The sequence below is a fragment of the Hypanus sabinus genome, chromosome 11, assembly GCF_030144855.1.
Source record: "Hypanus sabinus isolate sHypSab1 chromosome 11, sHypSab1.hap1, whole genome shotgun sequence".
In the NCBI taxonomy this organism is placed as follows: domain Eukaryota; kingdom Metazoa; phylum Chordata; class Chondrichthyes; order Myliobatiformes; family Dasyatidae; genus Hypanus; species Hypanus sabinus.
In genome coordinates, this window is record NC_082716.1 from 109,098,182 (window position 1) to 109,118,503 (window position 20,322).

Sequence of the window (20,322 nt, forward strand, 5' to 3'; positions counted from 1 at the left end):
AGGTCAAGTTGAGGTCTGAAAGACCAAGAAAACTCTCTGAGAGAACTGCTCATAGTATTGCTAGAAAGGCAAATCAAAACCCCCGTTTGACTGCAAATTAGGCCATCTTTTACTCACTTAGCTATTCACAGTAACGGAAATTTTGACCTGGGCGCCCAAACTTGTGCATGCCGCTGTATGTGTACATTGACAGTAAAATTTGCTTTGAACTTTCAAATTAATGATAGTGCATTCTGGCACTATGTTGGCCTTTAGTAAAATAGAAGATATTAATATGATTCTGTTGAGACTGTAATCTCCCTCTTATCCTCTTCATTCATGCCAATAATCAAAAGTGCTCTATTTTGTTAATATTCCAGTTGCTTTTCACTTTTTTCTTTATAAAAACTGGTAAGAAATTGCGCTGGATAGGTGCACCTTGAGGAAAACTGTTCCAGAGGGAGCTGTGCTACGTGAGAGTGACCCCCACTGTAGCGCAGAGAACAAGCAGCAGTTGTGAAAGGAGAGAATGAACAAACAAAAACCCTAACCAGGACAGGGGTTGCCAATCCCGTGCTAATGGTATTGGTCCATGGCATAAAAAAAGTTGGGATCCCCTGCCTTAGGAGAACATCATACTCAACACTTGATTGCAATAATATCATACCTTACAAATAATGGTTCTGTGGTTCCATTTAATTTAAGAGAATGCATACTGTATACAGCGTGAACTTCTTACTCTTCACAGACATCCACCAAATAGAAAACCCCAATGAATGAATGACAGAAAAATGTTAGAACCCCACAGTCAATAGACAATAGGTGCAGAAGTAGACCATTCGGCCCTTCGAGCCTGCACCACCATTTTGAGATCATGGCTGATCAATTACTATCAATACCCAGTTCCTGCCTTGTCCCCATATCCCTTGATTCCCCTATCCATAAGATACCTATCTAGCTCCTTCTTGAAAGCATCCGGAGAATTGGTCTCCACTACCTTCCAAGACAGTGCATTCCAGACCCCCACAACTCTCTGGGAGAAGAAGTTTTTCCTTAACTCTGTCCTAAATGACCTACCCCTTATTCTCAAACCATGCCCTCTGCTACTGGACTCTCCCAGCATCTGGAACATATTTCCTGCCTCTATCTTGTCCAATCCCTTAATAATCTTATATGTTCCAATCAGATCCCCTCTCAATCTCCTTAATTCCAGCGTGTACAAGCCCAGTCTCTCTAACCTCTCTGCATAAGACAGTCCAGACATCCCAGGAATTAACCTCGTGAATCTACGCTGCACTTCCTCTATAGTCAGGATGTCCTTCCTTAACCCTGGAGACCAAAACTGTACACAATACTCCAGGTGTGGTCTCACCAGGGCCCTGTACAAATGCAAGAGGATTTCCTTGCTCTTGTACTCAATTCCCTTTGTAATAAAGGCCAACATTCCATTAGCCTTCTTCACTGCCTGCTGCACTTGCTCATTCACCTTCAGTGACTGATGAACAAGGACTCCAAGATCTCTTTGTATTTCTCCCTTACCCAACTCTGCACCGTTCAGGTAATAACCTGCCTTCCTGTTCTTACTCCCAAAGTGGATAACCTCACACTTATTCACATGAAACGTCATCTGCCAAGTATCTGCCCACTCACCCAGCCTATCCAAGTCACCCTGAATTCTCCTAACATCCTCATCACATGTCACAGTGCCACCCAGCTTAGTATCATCAGCAAATTTGCTGATGTTATTCTCTATGCCTTCATCCAAATCGTTAATGTAAATGGTAAACAGCTGTGGTCCCAATACTGAGCCCTGTGGCACCCCACTAGTCACCACCTGCCATTCCGAGAAACACCCATTCACCGCTACCCTTTGCTTTCTATCTGCCAACCAGTTTTCTATCCATGTCAATGCCTTCCCCCCCGATGCCCTGAGCTTTGATTTTACCCACCAATCTTCTATGTGGGACCTTATCAAATGCCTTCTGAAAATCCCCCCTACACAGGCAGCAGCAAAGCATCAACCCTCCCTCCAACTGCCTCAGCAAAAGCACCATGCCCCCACCACCTGCCAAGCCTCCAAAGAGACCTTGATCTGCAGTCCAACAAAAAAAAAACCCACTGATCATCTCAACACTCTGACATCTCACAGGCGCACTCTGTCTCACTCACTGTTGCCACAGCAAGAGGGGAGGCTTACAGCTGGCTGTTTTGATGTTACAGTCTGCCGTGTTGCTTATTTTGACAGCAGCATACACTGCTGTCTTGATGTTCTAATGTCCTGTGCCACTTCGGCCGGTAATAACAGTGATGAATCGGGTTGTCCACAAGCCGCAGTGCCCCACTCTAAAGGCACACATCTTCCAGGCTGCTCCTGGAGATGTTGAAAACTGGACCGCTCAGAGAGCGAGAACCTGTCACCATGAAGAACTGCAGATGTAGGTCACAGACTCCGACAGCACCCCAACCATCTTGAAAAGGCAAGAAAGAGACATTAAAGAGAATAATTTAAACTGTTTTGCAGATGAACTGGAAGAAGTCGCCCTCTAGCGCCATATTTAGCTCAATTAAAATGTGAAGGCAAAGCAGTTATTAAATGCACATGTGAAATAACGAAGCTGCATAATTGCAGAGTCTCTCCACACACGTATGCTTCCTAGGTTTATTGTTCCAAACAAATCTTAGTCAGATCCAGAAATCCAACTGTGATGGCCCAGATATACAACAAGTGATAGATGCTGAGAATAGATTTCCGCCCTTTGCAGCTGAGTTAACTGCTCTAAATTAATTTCAGAGAAAAAATTATGTTATGGGCAACAGCAGGTTATTTTTGGATGAACCAGTTAGTTGGGGCTTGAAGTATTTTTCGCAGTCCCACCCACCTTAAGTAGTTAAATGGATCGCTCAGATTGGTCACCCCAGTAGCTTTCACAACATTTATAAACAGCATTCAACACTTTGCCTGATTACATGAAAAACTCGGCATTATGTGGGCAGATGTGAAACAGATTGCACACTTAGTGTTTGGAGTTATCCCACACCACCAGGTTCAGGAACAGTTATTACCCCACAACCATCAGGCTCCTGAACCAGTATGGATAACTTCACTCACCACAATGTGACTCAGGTCCCACACCACCAGGTTCAAGAACAGTTATTACCCCACAACCATCAGGCTCCTGAACCAGTGTGGATAACTTTACTCACCACAGTGAGCCTCAGGTCCCACAACTCACCTCAACTCTGAACTGATTCTACAACCTACAGACTGACTTTAAAGGACTCTGCAACTCTTGTTCTCAGTAATTTTTTTATTTGCAGTTTGTCTTTTGCACATTGCTGTTTGTTGGTCTTAGACTGTTTTCATAAAGTTCGATTGTATATATTTTCATGTAAATGCCTGCAAGAAAATGAATCACAAGGTAGTATATAGTAACGTAGACTTTGATAATAAATTTACTTTGAACTTAAGACCATAAGATATAGGAGCAGAAGTAGGCCTTTTGGCCCATCCAGTCTGCTCCACCATTCAATCACGGGCTGATCCAATTCTTACAGTCATCTCTACTCCCCTGACTTCTCTCCATACCCTGTGATGCTATAGCTATCAAGAACCTATCTGACCTTGGCCTCCACAGATTTTACCACCCTCTGACTAAAGTAATTTCTCCACATCTCTGTCCTAGATGGACATCTTTCAATACTGAAGTTGTGCCCTCTAGTCCTAGACTCCCCTACCATGGGAAATAACTTTGCCATATCTAATCTGTTTAGGCTTTTTAAAATTCGGAATGTTTCTGAGATTTCCCCTTCATTCTCCTGAACTCCAGGGAATACAGCCCAAGAGCTGCCAGATGTTCTTCATATGGCAACCCTTTTGTTGCCCAGAAAGGGGTTCATAAACATCGGGTACTGTCGCCCAGGTGACCCAGCCAGGGTTGATTCTGCCCCATTTGGGTTCCAGCGCCATTGGTCCACAGGTCATACCTCTTGATCCATGGCCTTCTGGAGGCTCGCTGAGCAGCCTGTGATGATCCTGATGGGACAGCCCCCATAATGCCAAGGAGAGTAGGTTCTGCAGAGCGAACAGACAGCAAAACATTTACACCCCGCCTTCATAGGCTTGCATCGTGTTCTCCCCTCTCATCTTACTCTTTATCTTCTTTTAGGAACTTGCTAAGATGGCTACAGAGTCAATAAACCCCTCTCCTGGAAACGTACAGTTCGAATTAAAAAGAACAACAGGCTCACGTAAGTAGACACAAATATGGTGGGGAAAAATTGTCTTAATAATACCTCAGTTCAGGCAGTGAATGTGAAGAGAGAGAAACAAGAGTTAGTATTTCAGGTTAATGATCTCTCATTAGAGCTAGGAACTGTTAAAAAAACAATCATAAACACGAGATTTTGGAAATCCAGAGTAACATATTGTAAGTTGGGAGAAGAGGTAGTGATTAAGATAAAGTGCACACTGAGAAACTGAATGATTGTGCCGCCTGAGAGAGGAATGATAAAGGCTTGCTCATGGCAGATGACCTCTCCATCCACCGCCCTTCCAGCCCTCTGAACCGTGCCTAATTTACAGTGACCAATTATAACTTGCTGACTGGTCAGTCTTTGGACTGTGGGATGAGACTGGAGTACCCGGAGAAAACCCAGGCACACACGGCAAACTTTCTTAGAGGACGCCAGATCTGAGCTCTGAACTCCATCACACTGTCACATTACCCAGCGCAATCTGTAGGAGATTTAAAGACAAGGGGATGCATGAGGACAGGGGAGGGAATAGTGATGGTGGGATACTGAATATCTCAGGTGCTGTAAAGCTGAAATAAAAGAACGGTGGACATACTTTGTTTTCTGATTTAGAGCTACAGCACGTAATGAGCCCATTCGACCCAACAAGCGTACATTGCCCAATTATACTCATGTGACCAGTTAATTTACCAGTGAGTCTTTGGACTGTGGGAGGAAATCAGAGGATCCAGCACAAACCTACACGGTCATGGGGAAAATGTACAAGTTCCTCACGGTGCCAATGGAATCCGGGTCTCTGACACTGTAATAGTGTTACACCAACTATTAATTACTGTGCCTCCCCAGAATACCCAAGAGGGGCAGCATCTGTGGAGAGAGATTCATGTCACAAGTTGGATAACCTTTTCAATTCAAGCTTATTTGCCACTCAAGCATGTTCATGAATGCAGCCAAATCAAACAGCGTTACTCCGGGCTCAAGGTGCAACACACAGTACCGGCAGTCACACACAGCACCAAGCACACACAAGGTAGCCAGCACAAATGTATCACAATCACAACATAAGAGCCCAAAACTCACGCCATCAGTCTGCAGTCAATCGTAATAAAAACTTGTACCCCGCTGAGCGAACACCGGGGGGAGGGGGTGTTCATCTCCGACTTCAGCCTGGGTGCTGTGCCACACTACCCCCAGTGAAGCACATGAGCTCCAATGCCCCTCCCAGGCATCACACACCCACACACAAGGCAACAAGCACATGCAGAATACCAGCAAAATATATATGCACATAGTCCAGACTCTTCTGTCAATTGAAATTTTCAGTCGACCACAACATAGCTTGTTTTCTGCCGAGCAGACACGGGGCGGGGGGTGGTTGGTGGAGTGCTGTGGCTGCAATGCCCCTCCCAGGCTTGAGGACCAGTGCCCACACACATATGACAGCAGGCGCGCACAGAATATCAGCAAAATATACAGTCATTGTACAGTCATCCCTCCCGCTTCTCTGCCGCTTAAAACATTCTTAACTGTGATTGATGTGAAAAATTGATTGTATTCATAGTTATCTCTTTGCAGACGCTGCTTCACCTCTAGCAGATTTTTTTATTTCAGATTTCCAACATTGACAATTTTTTGACTTTTCTTAAAACTTCAGTTGCATTATTGTAGTTTTGGGTAGCAGCTTTCAGAGATAAATTTTACTGTTAAATTTGTACAATTTTAACCTTATGCTATTGTAACTTGTGGAGTTTGACTGAATATTGGCTCAAGACTTGAAACTGCAGAATAGTTTAGTACTGTGATGTTCTTGGTATTTATTGCTTATTTATTGTTGATTTTATTTCTTTTATATTTGCACAGTTTGTTCTCTTTTTCACACCTTGTTTTTCTTGTTGGGGGGGGGTCTTTCATTGATTCTATTTGTATTGTATGTGTCTTGTTTTTACTGTGAAAATGAATCTCAGTTGTATATGGTGACCTTTATGTCCTTTGATAAATTTACTTTGAACTTTTAATCAACCCCAACACATTTAGAAGTTTTTGAGATGAAGTTAGGATTATGCTGCGTCATTGTACTGAAGTAAATGAGAATCTTCATTAAAAGAAAAAGTTACTTTGTGTTGCAGTTCAAAACACTTCAAGGCCAATTAATAACTTTAATAATTTGGTCACCAAATGTGGCTGAAACATCCTTGAACACAAGGATGAAAATGCAATAAAAGTCAAGTTGAAATTTTTTGATGGTAATGAGTGGTGGAGAGGCGTTAGCCTGGACATTCACAGGAATCTCCCACTCTACGAATAAAGCAATGGTCTACATGACAGTCCTGGCTCAGAATAGAGGACAATGGTGACGGGTGGTCATCAATTGTCTATGCTCTGCTGGGAGCTAAAGTCCAAGACAGGACAGGCAGCTTAATGTCTCGTCCTAAATCAGCCACTTGAGTGTATGTTCATAGTTTCCCTCCAAGATTCATTGTATTGTACATTCAGAGATGTTCTTCTGTACACCACTGTTGGAGTGCATGGTTATTATCGACTTCTTGACAAGTTGAACCAGCCTGGCCATTCTCTGACCTCTCTCATTTACAAGGTGCTTTTGCCCACAGAACAGCTGCTCACTGGGTATTTTTTTTTGTCCGCACCATCCTCTAGAGCAAGACCTTTATGTCATGGACCAGTACCATTAAGCAAGGGGTCCATGGATCCCATGTTGGGAACCCTTGTGCTTTAGAAACTGTTGTGCGTGAAAATCCCAGGAGATCAGCGGTTTGAGATATACAAACCACCCTGTCTGGCACCAGCAATCATTAAACGATGAAAGTCACTTAGATCACATTCCTTTCCACATTCTGATGTTTGATCTGAAGAACAACTGAACCTCTTAACCGTGTCTACGTGCACTGAGTTGCTGCCACATGACTGGCTGATTAGATATTTGTATTAATGCACAGGTTTGCGGATGTACCTAATAAAGTGGCCACTCAGTGTGAAGTTCTATCTACAGGTGACAGTTACCTAATGTGAACATGGCAACTGTTCAGCTGCCCATCATAAGACCATTAGATATAGGTGTAGAATTAGGCCATTTGGTCCATCGAGTCTGTTCCTCCATTTCATTGTGGCTGATCCATTTTCCCCTCAGCCCAAATCTCTTCTCCTCGTATCCCTTCATGCCCTGACTAATCAGGAATTTATCAACTTCTGCCTTAATTATACCCAATGACTTGGCCTGCACAGCCTCCCGTGGCTATGAATTTCACAGATTCACCATCCTCTGGCTAAAAAGTTCCTCCTCCTCTCCGTTCTAAATAAACACCCCTCTATTCTGAAGCTGTGTCCCCTGGTCTCAGACTTACCCACCGTAGGAAACATTCTCTCCACATCTACTCTATCGAGACCTTTCAAGATTCTATAGATTCCCCATCATTCTTCTGCATTCCAGTGAGTGGAGTCCCAGAGCCATCAAACAACGCTCATATGATAAGCCTTTCAATTCTCGCGGTCCTTCTTTGAACCCTCTCCAACATCCTTTCTTTAGATAAGGGGCTCAAAATTGCTCACAGTACTCCAACTGGGGCCTCTCCAGTGCCTTAGAAAACCTCAACATTACATCTTTACTTTTATATTCTAATCCTAGTTTTATATCATGTATGTGAATGCCCCTGAAATTCATTTCTCAAAATAAAAATCTATTTTTTAAAATAATTAAGAATCTAGGTGGTATTCCCTCACTCTGCGCAATGAATACCTCCATGGGACATTTTCCGCTATCTGCTGGAAATCAGGATTGCTAAGAGATCCGACTGCCTGATTTGATGCTCGAACAACTGGTTCAGTATCCCTGCTCGATCGCTACTGCTCAATTAAGTGTCTGACACAGGGAAGCATCAGACTTCACGGTGGTTGGTTGCTGTGGGACACACAGCCAGCTGTGGAATGTGCGCTGTCGTGCCGCAGCGGAGCTTCCGGTGTTGGACTGTTTCCGATGAGAGCAGCTGGCTCACTGCTGCAGCTGACAGAGATGCATTTTGGCACTGATGTGACTACCGCTATTTTATCACGGAGGTGCTCATTTAGGTGGTAATGTCCTCCCAACCAACAAGAGTTACATTCATCTTCTTGCAGTGAATGTAAAAACAGGGATGTAATCGCAAACGCGAGGAAATCTGCAGCTGCTGGAGATTCAGGCAACAGACACAAAATGCTGGTGGAATGGAGCAGGCCAGGCAGCATCTGTAGGAAGAAGCATAGTCAATGTTTCAGGCCGTTAGGTCTCGGCAGTGCTTCTCCCTATAAATGCTGCCTGGCCTGCTGCGTTCCACCAGCATTTTGTGTGTGTTACAAGGATGCAGTGTTGAGGCTTTACAAGGCCCTGATGAGGCCTCACTTAGAGTATTGTGAGCAATTTTGGGCCCCTTATCTAAGAAAGGATGTGCTGACATTGGCAATGGTTCAAAGGAAGTTCACGAGAATGATTCTGGGATTGAAAGGGTTATTATACAAGGAACATTTGATAACTCTGGGCCTGTACTCACTAAAATTCGGAAGAATGAGTTGTGACCTAATTGAAACCTGTTGAATGTTGAAAGGCTTGATAGTGGATGTGGAGAGAATGTTTCCTATGTGGGGGAATCTAAAACCAGAGGACACAGTCTCAGAATAGAGGGGTGTCCTTTAAAACGGAGATGATGTATTTCTTTTGCCAGAGACTGGTCAGTCTGTGGAATTCGTGGCCAAGAGACCAAGACATTGGGTATTTAAGGCAGTGGTTGATAGATTCTTGATTAGAGAATGAAGGGATATGGGGAGAAGGCAGGAGATTGGGACTGAGAGAGAAAATCTTTCAGCCATGATGAAATAGGAAGAATTGATGGGCCAAATGGCTTAATTCTGCTCCTGCATCTTATGACTGTTGTCTGTTTAGACTTTAGAAAGGCCCTTGACGTGGCTATGCATGGCAAACTGGTCTCTGAGCTACGGTGTGGCTGAGACTGCAGTTACAGGTCATGGGTTAAGGGTGAAAGGTGAAACGTTTAAGAGGTACCTGAGGGGCAACTTCTTCACTTAGAGGGTGGTGAAGTGTTTAAGGGAACAAGAGGGGGATCTTCTTCACTCACGAGTTTGGTGGAGTGTGGAACGAGCTGCCAGTGAAGTGTTCAATTTCAACATTTTAAGGGAAGTTGGGTGAGCACATTGACGGCTAGGTTATGGAGGGCTATTGTCTAAGTGCTGGTCAGTGGACCAAGGCAGAATAATTGTTCAGCACAGACTCAAGAGGTCAAAAGGTGGCGACTCCGTTTGCTGCCTTTGCAGTGTGTTGTGTACAGAGCGAGGGGGTGAGACACCTGAACAATCACCCGAGCCGGAAGCTTTCTTTGGGGTTTTAAACTTTGTGAAAATACTTTGCTGTTTCTGGGGCAAGGCTGAATAGAGAGGGATCAAAAGAAAAGAATTTCACTCATCTGAGATGCAATAGCCTGGGACTTCATGACAGAAAAATGTCATCTCCGGATGTCAAAAGAGGATAGCCCTACGCTTCAGGCTGTATGATTTCCACACGCCTGCATGGTGACAGCTGAAAACCGGCAAGGCCTGCTGCCAGCTGCAGGGCAGTATATCACAGGAAGTGATTGAGTGATAAAATCTGGTAATACATTGAAACTTGAAATATGACTTTAATATGTTGAATTATTATTAACATTCCAACGGGGTAGAAGGTGATAACCTATTGTGCGGGGTTTAAATTCCTTTGTGCACCAGTCCTTAGAGGGATCATTGGTTGAGACCCTGCAACACTCCAATGTATATCACACACAAAATACTGGAGGAACCCAGTATCGGTGGAGGGGAATGAATGAGACCCTTCATCAGGACTGGGGAGGAAGGGGGGCAGAGGCCTTAATAAGAAGTGGGGAGGGGTAGGAGTCTATGCTGGTGAGGGGGAAGGTGGGGGGATAAGGGAGAGGGATGATGTGAGAAGCTGGGAAGGCGTAAATTGAGGAGGTAAAGAGTTGAAGGAAAAGGATTCTGATAATAAAGGGCAGTGGATCATGGAAGAAGGGAAACGAGGGGTTCTGAACAAATTCCTCGTCCATCCCCTCCACTTATACCCACTTCCTCCTCCCTTGGTTTCACTTATCACCTGATTGTACTTGATCCCTAACTAACACCCTCTCAACCTGGCTTCTACCCCTTCCTCTCCAGTCCTGCTGAGGGGACTTGGCCAGAAATGTCAACTGTTTATTCCCCTCCGTAGATGCTGCCGGACCTGATGAGTTCCTCCAGCATATCGTGTGTGTTGAAACATATAAATTCTCTGAAACCTCAGCAATGGCCTGAACTCCAGCCCCAGGTACGTAGTCCAGTTTCTTGGTGCCTGCAGAGCCAGCTGGAGATCCCCTCAGTACCTGGATCCACGGCTAATAAATGAGAGAAAATCTGCAGATGCTGGAAATCTACTCTGTTCCGTGGATAATAAGTCAGCAGGGTGTATACCTCATGAATTTAATTCCAATATAATCAGTCGTATTTCATCTGAAATAATGGCTTCACTTTCAAAGTTCAAAGTACATTTATAATCCAAGTCTCTATATTATATACAACCTTGAGATTCGTCTCCTCACAGGCAGCCACAAAACAAAGAAACCCAGTAGAACCCATTAAAAAAAATAGAAGACCGACAAACACCCAGCGTGCGGAAAAAAAAGCATGCAAGCTACTGAAGTTGATGAAAGTGAGTCCACAGCCATGAAGCCAGTCATCACAGCAGCCGATTCCGGAGCCCTTTAGTTGCAACCCACAGCCTGGTTCAGTGCAGAGACGAGCAAACCTCACAGAGCAGTGAGCTGAACCTGCACCTCCAGCCCTAACACCCTGACCTTTTCAATCTGGCCCAGCACTTCAGTCATCGTTCTTCGCTCTTGGACCCGGACCCGGACCCTGTCGCTTCGATATGCTCTCGGATCCAAGTCCCACCACCTTGATTAGCCCCGTACCCGACCTTTCCAATTCAGCCCGGAGCTTAAGTCAATCAAATCCTGGGTCGTTCATTGCTCTCGGACCCAGGCATGAAAGGATGAATCTCTTCCTGTTTCTTAGTTAACATCTGGTGGGGGACTGTGCTCTCTGCATTCACCCTGTCTGTGCTCTTCCCCATTCAGCTGCCTCTCGGATGATTACCAACAGCCTGAGCAGAGAATCCCCACCTTCAACTCCGCTTCGGAGGCCCGAAACAACCACTTCCAAAATATCCGTCACTGTGGCCAACAAGCTTGCCACAAAGAAAGCAGGTAGGAAAGGGGAATGGGATCTTGTTGAATTTAAAGATCTTTCGCTTTATTTGTCACTTGTATATCAAAACATTTCTGTCAAATCAAATCAGCGAGGATTGTGCTGGGAACACCACACTTCCGGCACCAACATAGCGTGCCCACAACCCCTACGTCTTTGAGGGAAGAGGAAGCTCTGGTGGTTGTGGAGAGGAATTACAAACTCCTTACAGACAGGCAGGAATTGAACCTGGGTTGCTTGCGCTGACTGCTGAAGAATAGCAGAGGATGGTTTTGATCCATCAACCCCTGGGTTCTGGGCCCAGCACGCTTCCACTGCACCGCGATGCGTTAGACATTTTCTCCTGGAGATCCTGTCTGCTTTCTCTCTGCAGGAAAGTGGAATAGCCTCTTTCACATCTTACATGTGATTGAATAACCAACCCACTGAAGGTCAGTTCAATTGAAAGGACATTTATTATCACATCCTGTATACAGAATACAACCCTGAGATGCGTCCTCCTGCAGGCAACCACACAACAAAGAAACACCACGGAACCCGTTCAAGAGAACATCAAACACCCAGAGCGGGGAAAAAGAAACATCATACAAACTGCAAAAATTAGGCCACTTGACCCATCGAGTCTGCTCTGCCATTTCATCATGACTAATCCATTTCCCCTCTCCTGCCTTCTCCCCATATCCCTTCATGCCCTGACTAATCAGGAACCTATCAACCTCTGCCTTAAATATACTCAATGACTTGGCCCTGCACAGCCATCTATGCAATGAATTCCACAGATTCATCATTCTCTGATGAAAGAAATTCCTCCTCATCTCAGTTCTAAAACAACACTCCTCTATACGGAGACTGTGTCCTATGGTCTTAAACTACCCCATCATAGGAAACATCCTCTCCACGCCCACTCTTTCGAGGCGCTTCAACATTCAATAGGTTTCAATGTGGTCACCCCACATCCTTCTGAATTCTAGTGAACACAGGCCCAGAGCTATCAAACTGTCTTCATATGACAAGCTGTTCAACCCTGGAACCTGTATGTACTGTATGCAAGTCAAGCTTTTCACTCTTTTCACACTTTTCAAAAGTGTGTGAACAGCATACAGAGCAGGGTTCCCTCTTGGTCCATGGCATTAAAAAGGTTGGGAACCCCTGACAGACAATATCAAACTTCAAACCAGGAGTCCAGCAGCATTCATTCATTTGAGGCCTCCTCTACCTTGGTGAGACCCGTTGTAAAATGGAAGACCACTTTGCTGAGCACTTCATCTGCCAGAAGCGAGACTTCCCAGTGGCCAAACATTTTAGTTCTCATTCCCAGTGTAACGTGTGGCTCCTTGGCCTCCTTTTGTGCTAAGATGAAGCCACTCACAGTGTGGAGGAGTAACACACTGTGTTCCATATGGGTAGCCTCCAAGCTGATGGCATGAATATTCAATTCTGTTAAACAAATTCCACCCCCGCCCCAATTCCCCACACTGACCTTTTACTACTTCTCACTGGTCCTTTTACGTCCCCCAAGGTTCGTTCCTACATCCGTTTCTCCTATCAGACTCCTCCTTTTCCATCCCTTTACCTTCCCCACCCACCTGGCTTCACCTACCACCTTACAGTGAAACTCCTTCCTCTATTCCTCACCTTTTAACTCTGGCGTCTCTCCCCCTTCCTTTCCAATCCTGAAGAAGGGTCACAACCATAAACATCGACTGTTTACTCTTTTCCACAGACACTGTCTGACCTGCTGAGTTCCTCCAGCATTTTGTGTGTGTTGCTCTGACCATAGACACTGCCTGACCTGCTGAGATCCTCCAGCATTTTGTGTGTGTTGTTCTGTCCTTAGACACTGTCTGACCTCCTGAGTTCCTCCAGCATTTTGTGTGTGTTACTCTGTCCATAGACACTGTCTGACAAGCTGAGTTCCTCCAGCATTTTGTGTGTGCTACGCTGTCCATAGACACTGTCTGACCTGCTGAGTTCCTCCAGCATTTTGTGTGTGTTACTCTGTCCATAGACACTGTCTGACCTGCCGAGTTCCTCCAGCATTTTGTGTGGGTTACTCTGTGCACAGACACTGTCTGTTCTGCTGAGTTCCTCCAGCATTGTGTGTGTGTTGCTCTGACCATAGACACTGTCTGACCTGCTGAGTTCCTCCAGCATTGTGTGTGTGTTGTTCTGACCATAGGCACTGTCTGACCTGCTGAGTTCCTCCAGCTTTTTGTGTGTGTTACTCTGTCCATAGTCACTGTCTGACCTGCTGAGTTCCTCCAGCATTTTGTGTGTGTTACTCTGTGCATCGACACTGTCTGACCTGCCGAGTTCCTCCAGTATTGTGTGTGTGTTGCTCTGTCCATAGACACTGTCTGACCTGCTGAGTTCCTCCAACATTGTATGTGTTATTCTGTCCATAGACACTGACCTGCTGAGTTCCTCCAGCATTTAGTATGTGTTATTCTGTCCATAGACACTGACCTGCTAAGTTCCTCCAGCATTTTGTGTCTGTTACTCTGTCAATAGACACTGTCTGACCTGCCGAGTTCCTCCAGCATTTTGTGTGTGTTACTCTGTCCATAGGCACTGTCTGACCTGCTGAATTCCTCCAGCATTGTGTCTGGTACTCTGTCCATAGACACTGTCCGACCTGCTGAGTTCCTCCAGCATTGTGTGTGTTATTCTGTCCATAGACACTGACCTGCTGAGTTCCTCCAGCATTTTGTATGTGTTACTCTGTCCAAAGAGAATGTCTGACCTGCCGAGTTCCTCCAGTATTGTGTGTGTGTTACTCTGACCATAGACACTGCCTGACCTGCTGAGTTCCTCCAGCATTTTATGTGTGTTACTCTGTCCTTAGACACTGTCTGACCTGCTGAGTTCCTCCAGCATTTTGAGTGTGTTACTCTGACCATAGACACTGTCTGACCTGTTGAGTTGCTCCAGCATTTTGTGTGTTACTCTGTCCATAGACACTGACCTGCTGAGTTGCTCCAGCATTTTGTATGTGTTACTCTGTCCATCGACACTGTCTGACCTGCTGAATTCCTCCAGCATTTTGTGTGTGTTACTCTGTCCATAGACACTGTCTGACCTGATGAGTTCCTCCAGCATTTTGTGTGTGTTACTCTGTCCATTAACACTGTCTGACCTGCTGAGTTCCTCCAGCATTTTGTGTGTGTTACTCTGTCCATAAACACTGTCCTGCTGAGTCCCCCCAGCATTTTCTGTGTGTTACTCTGTCCATAGACACTGTGTGACCTGCTGAGTTCCTCCATCATTTTGTGTGTGTTACTCTGTCCATAGACACTGTCTGACCTGCTTAATTCCTCTTCCATTTTGTGTCTGTTACTCTGTCTATATGCACTGTCTGACCTGCTGAGGTCCTCCAGCATTTTGTGTGTGTTACTCTGTCCATCGGCACTGTCTGACCTGCTGAGTTCCTCCAGCATTTTGTGTGTGTAAATCTGACCGTAGACACTGACTGACCTGCTGAGTTCCTCCAGCATTGTGTGTGTATTGCTCTGTTCATAGACTCTGTCTGACCTGCTGAATTCCTCCACCATTTTGTGTGTGTTATTCTGTCCATAGACACTGACCTGCTGAATTCCTCCAGCATTTTGTGTGTTTTACTCTGATCATAGACACTGTCTGACCTGCTGAGTTCCTGCAGCATTTTGTGTGTGTTACTCTGTCCATAGACACTGTCTGACCTGCTGAGTTCTTCCAGCATTTTGTGTGTTTTACTCTGACCATAGACACTGTCTGACCTGCTGAGTTCCTCCTGCATTGTGTCTGTTACTCTGACCATAGACACTGTCTAACCTGCTGAGTTCCTCCAGCATTTTGTGTGTGTTAATCTGACCATAGACACTGTCTGAGCTGCTGAGTTCCTCCAGCATTTTGTGTGTGTTACTCTGACCATGGACACTGTCTGACCTGCTGAGTTCCTCCAGCATTGTGTGTGTGTTGCTCTGTCCATAGACACTGTCCTTCTGAGTCCCTCCAGCATTTTGTGTGTGTTACTCTGTCCATAGACACTGTGTGACCTGCTGAGTTCCTCCATCATTTTGTGTGTGTTACTCTGTCCATAGACACTGTCTGACCTGCTTAATTCCTCTAGCATTTTGTGTCTGTTACTCTGTCTATATGCACTGTCTGACCTGCTGAGATCCTCCAGCATTTTGTGTGTGTTACTCTGTCCATCGGCACTGTCTGACCTGCTGAGTTCCTCCAGCATTTTGTGTGTGTTAATCTGACCGTAGACCACTGACTGACCTGCTGAGTTCCTCCAGCATTGCGTGTATTGCTCTGTTCATAGACTCAGTCTGACCTGCTGAATTCCTCCACCATTTTGTGTGTTATTCTGTCCATAGACACTGACCTGCTGAATTCCTCCTGCATTGTGTCTGTTCCTCTGTCCATTGACACTGTCTGACCTGCTGAATTCCTCCAGCATTTTGTGTGTTTTACTCTGACCATAGACACAGTCTGACCTGCTGAGTTCCTCCTGCATTGTGTCTGTTACTCTGACCATAGACACTGTCTGACCTGCTGAGTTCCTCCAGCATTTTGTGTGTGTTAATCTGACCATAGACACTGTCTGAGCTGCTGAGTTCCTCCAGCATTTTGTGTGTGTTCCTCTGTCCATAGACACTGACCTGCTGAGTTCCTCCAGCATTTTGTGTGTGTTTCTCTGTCTATAGACACTGCCTGACCTGCTGAGATCCTCCAGCATTTTGTGTGTGTTACTCTGTCCATAGACACTGTCTGACCTGCCGAGTTCCTCCAGCATTTTGTGTGTGTTACTCTGTCCATAGACACTGTCCTGCTGAGTCCCTCCAGCATTTTGTGTGTGTTACTCTGTCCATAGACACTGTGTGACCTGCTGAGTTCCTCCATCATTTTGTGTGTGTTACTCTGTGCGTAGACACTGTCTGACCTGCTTAATTCCTCTAGCATTTTGTGTCTGTTACTCTGTCTATATGCACTGTCTGACCTGCTGAGGTCCTCCAGCATTTTGTGTTTGTTACTCTGTCCATCGTCACTGTCTGACCTGCTGAGTTCCTCCAGCATTTTGTGTGTGTTACTCTGTCCATAGACACTGTCTGACCTGCCGAGTTCCTCCAGCATTTTGTGTGTGTTACTCTGTCCATAGACACTGTCCTGCTGAGTCCCTCCAGCATTTTGTGTGTGTTACTCTGTCCATAGACACTGTGTGACCTGCTGAGTTCCTCCATCATTTTGTGTGTGTTACTCTGTCCATAGACACTGTCTGACCTGCTTAATTCCTCCAGCATTTTGTGTGTGTTACTCTGTCCATAGACACTGTCTGACCTGCTGAGTTCCTCCAGCATTTTGTGTGTGTTACTCTGTCGATAGACATTGTCTGACCTGCTGAGTTCCTCCAGCATTTTGTGTGTGTTAATCTGACCGTAGACACTGACTGACCTGCTGAGTTCCTCCAGCATTGTGTGTGTATTGCTCTGTTCATAGACTCTGTCTGTCCTGCTGAATTCCTCCACCATTTTGTGTGTGTTATTCTGTCCATAGACACTGACCTGCTGAATTCCTCCTGCATTGTGTCTGTTCCTCTGTCCATTGACACTGTCTGACCTGCTGAGTTCCTCCAGCATTTTGTGTGTTTTACTCTGACCATAGACACTGTCTGACCTGCTGAGTTCCTCCTGCATTGTGTCTGTTACTCTGACCATAGACACTGTCTAACCTGCTGAGTTCCTCCAGCATTTTGTGTGTGTTAATCTGACCATAGACACTGTCTGAGCTGCTGAGTTCCTCCAGCATTTATTGTGTGTTATTCTGTCCATAGACACTGACCTGCTGAGTTCCTCCAGCATTTAGTCTGTGCTGTTCTGTCCATAGACACTGTCTGACCTGCTGAGTTCCTCCAGCATTGTGTGTGTTTTACTCTGTCCATAGACACTGTCTGACCTGCTTAATTCCTCCAGCATTTTGTGTGTGTTAATCTGACCATAGACACTGTCTGAGCTGCTGAGTTCCTCCAGCATTTTGTGTGTGTTCCTCTGTCCATAGACACTGACCTGCTGAGTTCCTCCAGCATTTTGTGTGTGTTTCTCTGTCTATAGACACTGCCTGACCTGCTGAGATCCTCCAGCATTTTGTGTGTGTTACTCTATCCATAGACACTGTCTGACCTGCCGAGTTCCTCCAGCATTTTGTGTGTGTTACTCTGTCCATAGACACTGTCCTGCTGAGTCCCTCCAGCATTTTGTGTGTGTTACTCTGTCCATAGACACTGTGTGACCTGCTGAGTTCCTCCATCATTTTGTGTGTGTTACTCTGTGCATAGACACTGTCTGACCTGCTTAATTCCTCTAGCATTTTGTGTCTGTTACTCTGTCTATATGCACTGTCTGACCTGCTGAGGTCCTCCAGCATTTTGTGTTTGTTACTCTGTCCATCGTCACTGTCTGACCTGCTGAGTTCCTCCAGCATTTTGTGTGTGTTACTCTGTCCATAGACACTGTCTGACCTGCCGAGTTCCTCCAGCATTTTGTGTGTGTTACTCTGTCCATAGTCACTGTCCTGCTGAGTCCCTCCAGCATTTTGTGTGTGTTACTCTGTCCATAGACACTGTGTGACCTGCTGAGTTCCTCCATCATTTTGTGTGTGTTACTCTGTCCATAGACACTGTCTGACCTGCTTAATTCCTCTAGCATTTTGTGTCTGTTACTCTGTCTATATGCACTGTCTGACCTGCTGAGGTCCTCCAGCATTTTGTGTTTGTTACTCTGTCCATCGTCACTGTCTGACCTGCTGAGTTCCTCCAGCATTTTGTGTGTGTTACTCTGTCCATAGACACTGTCTGACCTGCCGAGTTCCTCCAGCATTTTGTGTGTGTTACTCTGTCCATAGTCACTGTCCTGCTGAGTCCCTCCAGCATTTTGTGTGTGTTACTCTGTCCATAGACACTGTGTGACCTGCTGAGGTCCTCCAGCATTTTGTGTGTGTTACTCTGTCCATCGGCACTGTGTGACCTGCTGAGTTCCTCCATCATTTTGTGTGTGTTACTCTGTCCATAGACACTGTCTGACCTGCTTAATTCCTCTAGCATTTTGTGTCTGTTACTCTGTCTATATGCACTGTCTGACCTGCTGAGGTCCTCCAGCATTTTGTGTGTGTTACTCTGTCCATCGGCACTGTCTGACCTGCTGAGTTCCTCCAGCATTTTGTGTGTGTAAATCTGACCGTAGACACTGACTGACCTGCTGAGTTCCTCCAGCATTGTGTGTGTATTGCTCTGTTCATAGACTCTGTCTGTCCTGCTCAATTCCTCCACCATTTTGTGTGTGTTATTCTGTCCATAGACACTGTCTGAGCTGCTGAGTTCCTCCAGCATTTTGTGTGTGTTTCTCTGTCCATAGTCACTGTCTACCCTGCTGAGTTCCTCCAGCATTTTGTGTGTGTTACTCTGACCATGGACACTGTCTGACCTGCTGAGTTCCTCCAGCATTGTGTGTGTGTTGCTCTGTCCATAGACACTGACCTGCTGAGTTCCTCCAGCATTTAGTGTCTGTTATTCTGTCCATAGGCACTGACCTGCTGAGTTCCTCCAGCATTTACTGTGTGCTGTTCTGTCTATAGACCCTGTCTGACCTGCTGAGTTCCTCCAGCATTTTGTGTGTGTTTTACTCTGTTCAAAGACACTGTCTGACCTGCTAAGTTTCTCCAGCATTGTGTGTGTGTTGCTCTGTCCATTGTCACTGTCTGACCTGCTGAATTCCTCCAGCATTTTGTGTGTGTTATTCTGTCCATAGACACTGACCTGCTGAATTCCTCCTGCATTGTGTCTGTTCCTCTGTCCATTGACACTGTCTGACCTGCTGAGTTCCTCCAGCATTTTGTGTGTTTTACTCTGACCATAGACACTGTCTGACCTGCTGAGTTCCTCCTGCATTGTGTCTGTTACTCTGACCATAGACACTGTCTAACCTGCTGAGTTCCTCCAGCATTTTGTGTGTGTTAATCTGACCATAGACACTGTCTGAGCTGCTGAGTTCCTCCAGCATTTTGTGTGTGTTACTCTGACCATGGACACTGTCTGACCTGCTGAGTTCCTCCAGCATTGTGTGTGTGTTGCTCTGTCCATTGACACTGTCCTGCTGAGTCCCTCCAGCATTTTGTGTGTGTTACTCTGTCCATAGACACTGTGTGACCTGCTGAGTTCCTCCATCATTTTGTGTGTGTTACTCTGTCCATAGACACTGTCTGACCTGCTTAATTCCTCTAGCATTTTGTGTCTGTTACTCTGTCCATCGGCACTGTCTGACCTGCTGAGTTCCTCCAGCATTTTGTGTGTGTTAATCTGACCGTAGCCACTGACTGACCTGCTGAGTTCCTCCAGCATTGTGTGTGTATTGCTCTGTTCATAGACTCTGTCTGTCCTGCTCAATTCCTCCACCATTTTGTGTGTGTTATTCTGTCCATAGACACTGTCTGAGCTGCTGAGTTCCTCCAGCATTTTGTGTGTGTTTCTCTGTCCATAGTCACTGTCTACCCTGCTGAGTTCCTCCAGCATTTTGTGTGTGTTACTCTGACCATGGACACTGTCTGACCTGCTGAGTTCCTCCAGCATTGTGTGTGTGTTGCTCTGTCCATAGACACTGACCTGCTGAGTTCCTCCAGCATTTAGTGTCTGTTATTCTGTCCATAGGCACTGACCTGCTGAGTTCCTCCAGCATTTACTGTGTGCTGTTCTGTGTATAGACCCTGTCTGACCTGCTGAGTTCCTCCAGCATTTTGTGTGTGTTTTACTATGTTCAAAGACAC

At 45.6% G+C, this 20,322-nt stretch overlaps 1 protein-coding gene across 6 annotated transcripts in view; it reads left to right on the top strand.

Moving 5' to 3' along the window:
* Positions 1 to 20,322, top strand: part of c11h19orf47 (chromosome 11 C19orf47 homolog) — a 163,528-nt gene that overhangs the window by 53,353 nt on the left and 89,853 nt on the right. For 4 of the 6 annotated variants that reach the window (XM_059985100.1, XM_059985098.1, XM_059985099.1 and 1 more), the window contains exons 4-5: positions 4,146 to 4,227; positions 11,397 to 11,525. In XM_059985100.1, the coding sequence (XP_059841083.1) occupies positions 4,146 to 4,227; positions 11,397 to 11,525 (211 nt within the window). The remainder of the gene's footprint in view (positions 1 to 4,145; positions 4,228 to 11,396; positions 11,526 to 20,322) is intronic. The other 2 variants (XM_059985102.1, XM_059985103.1) reach the window with 1 other exon arrangement.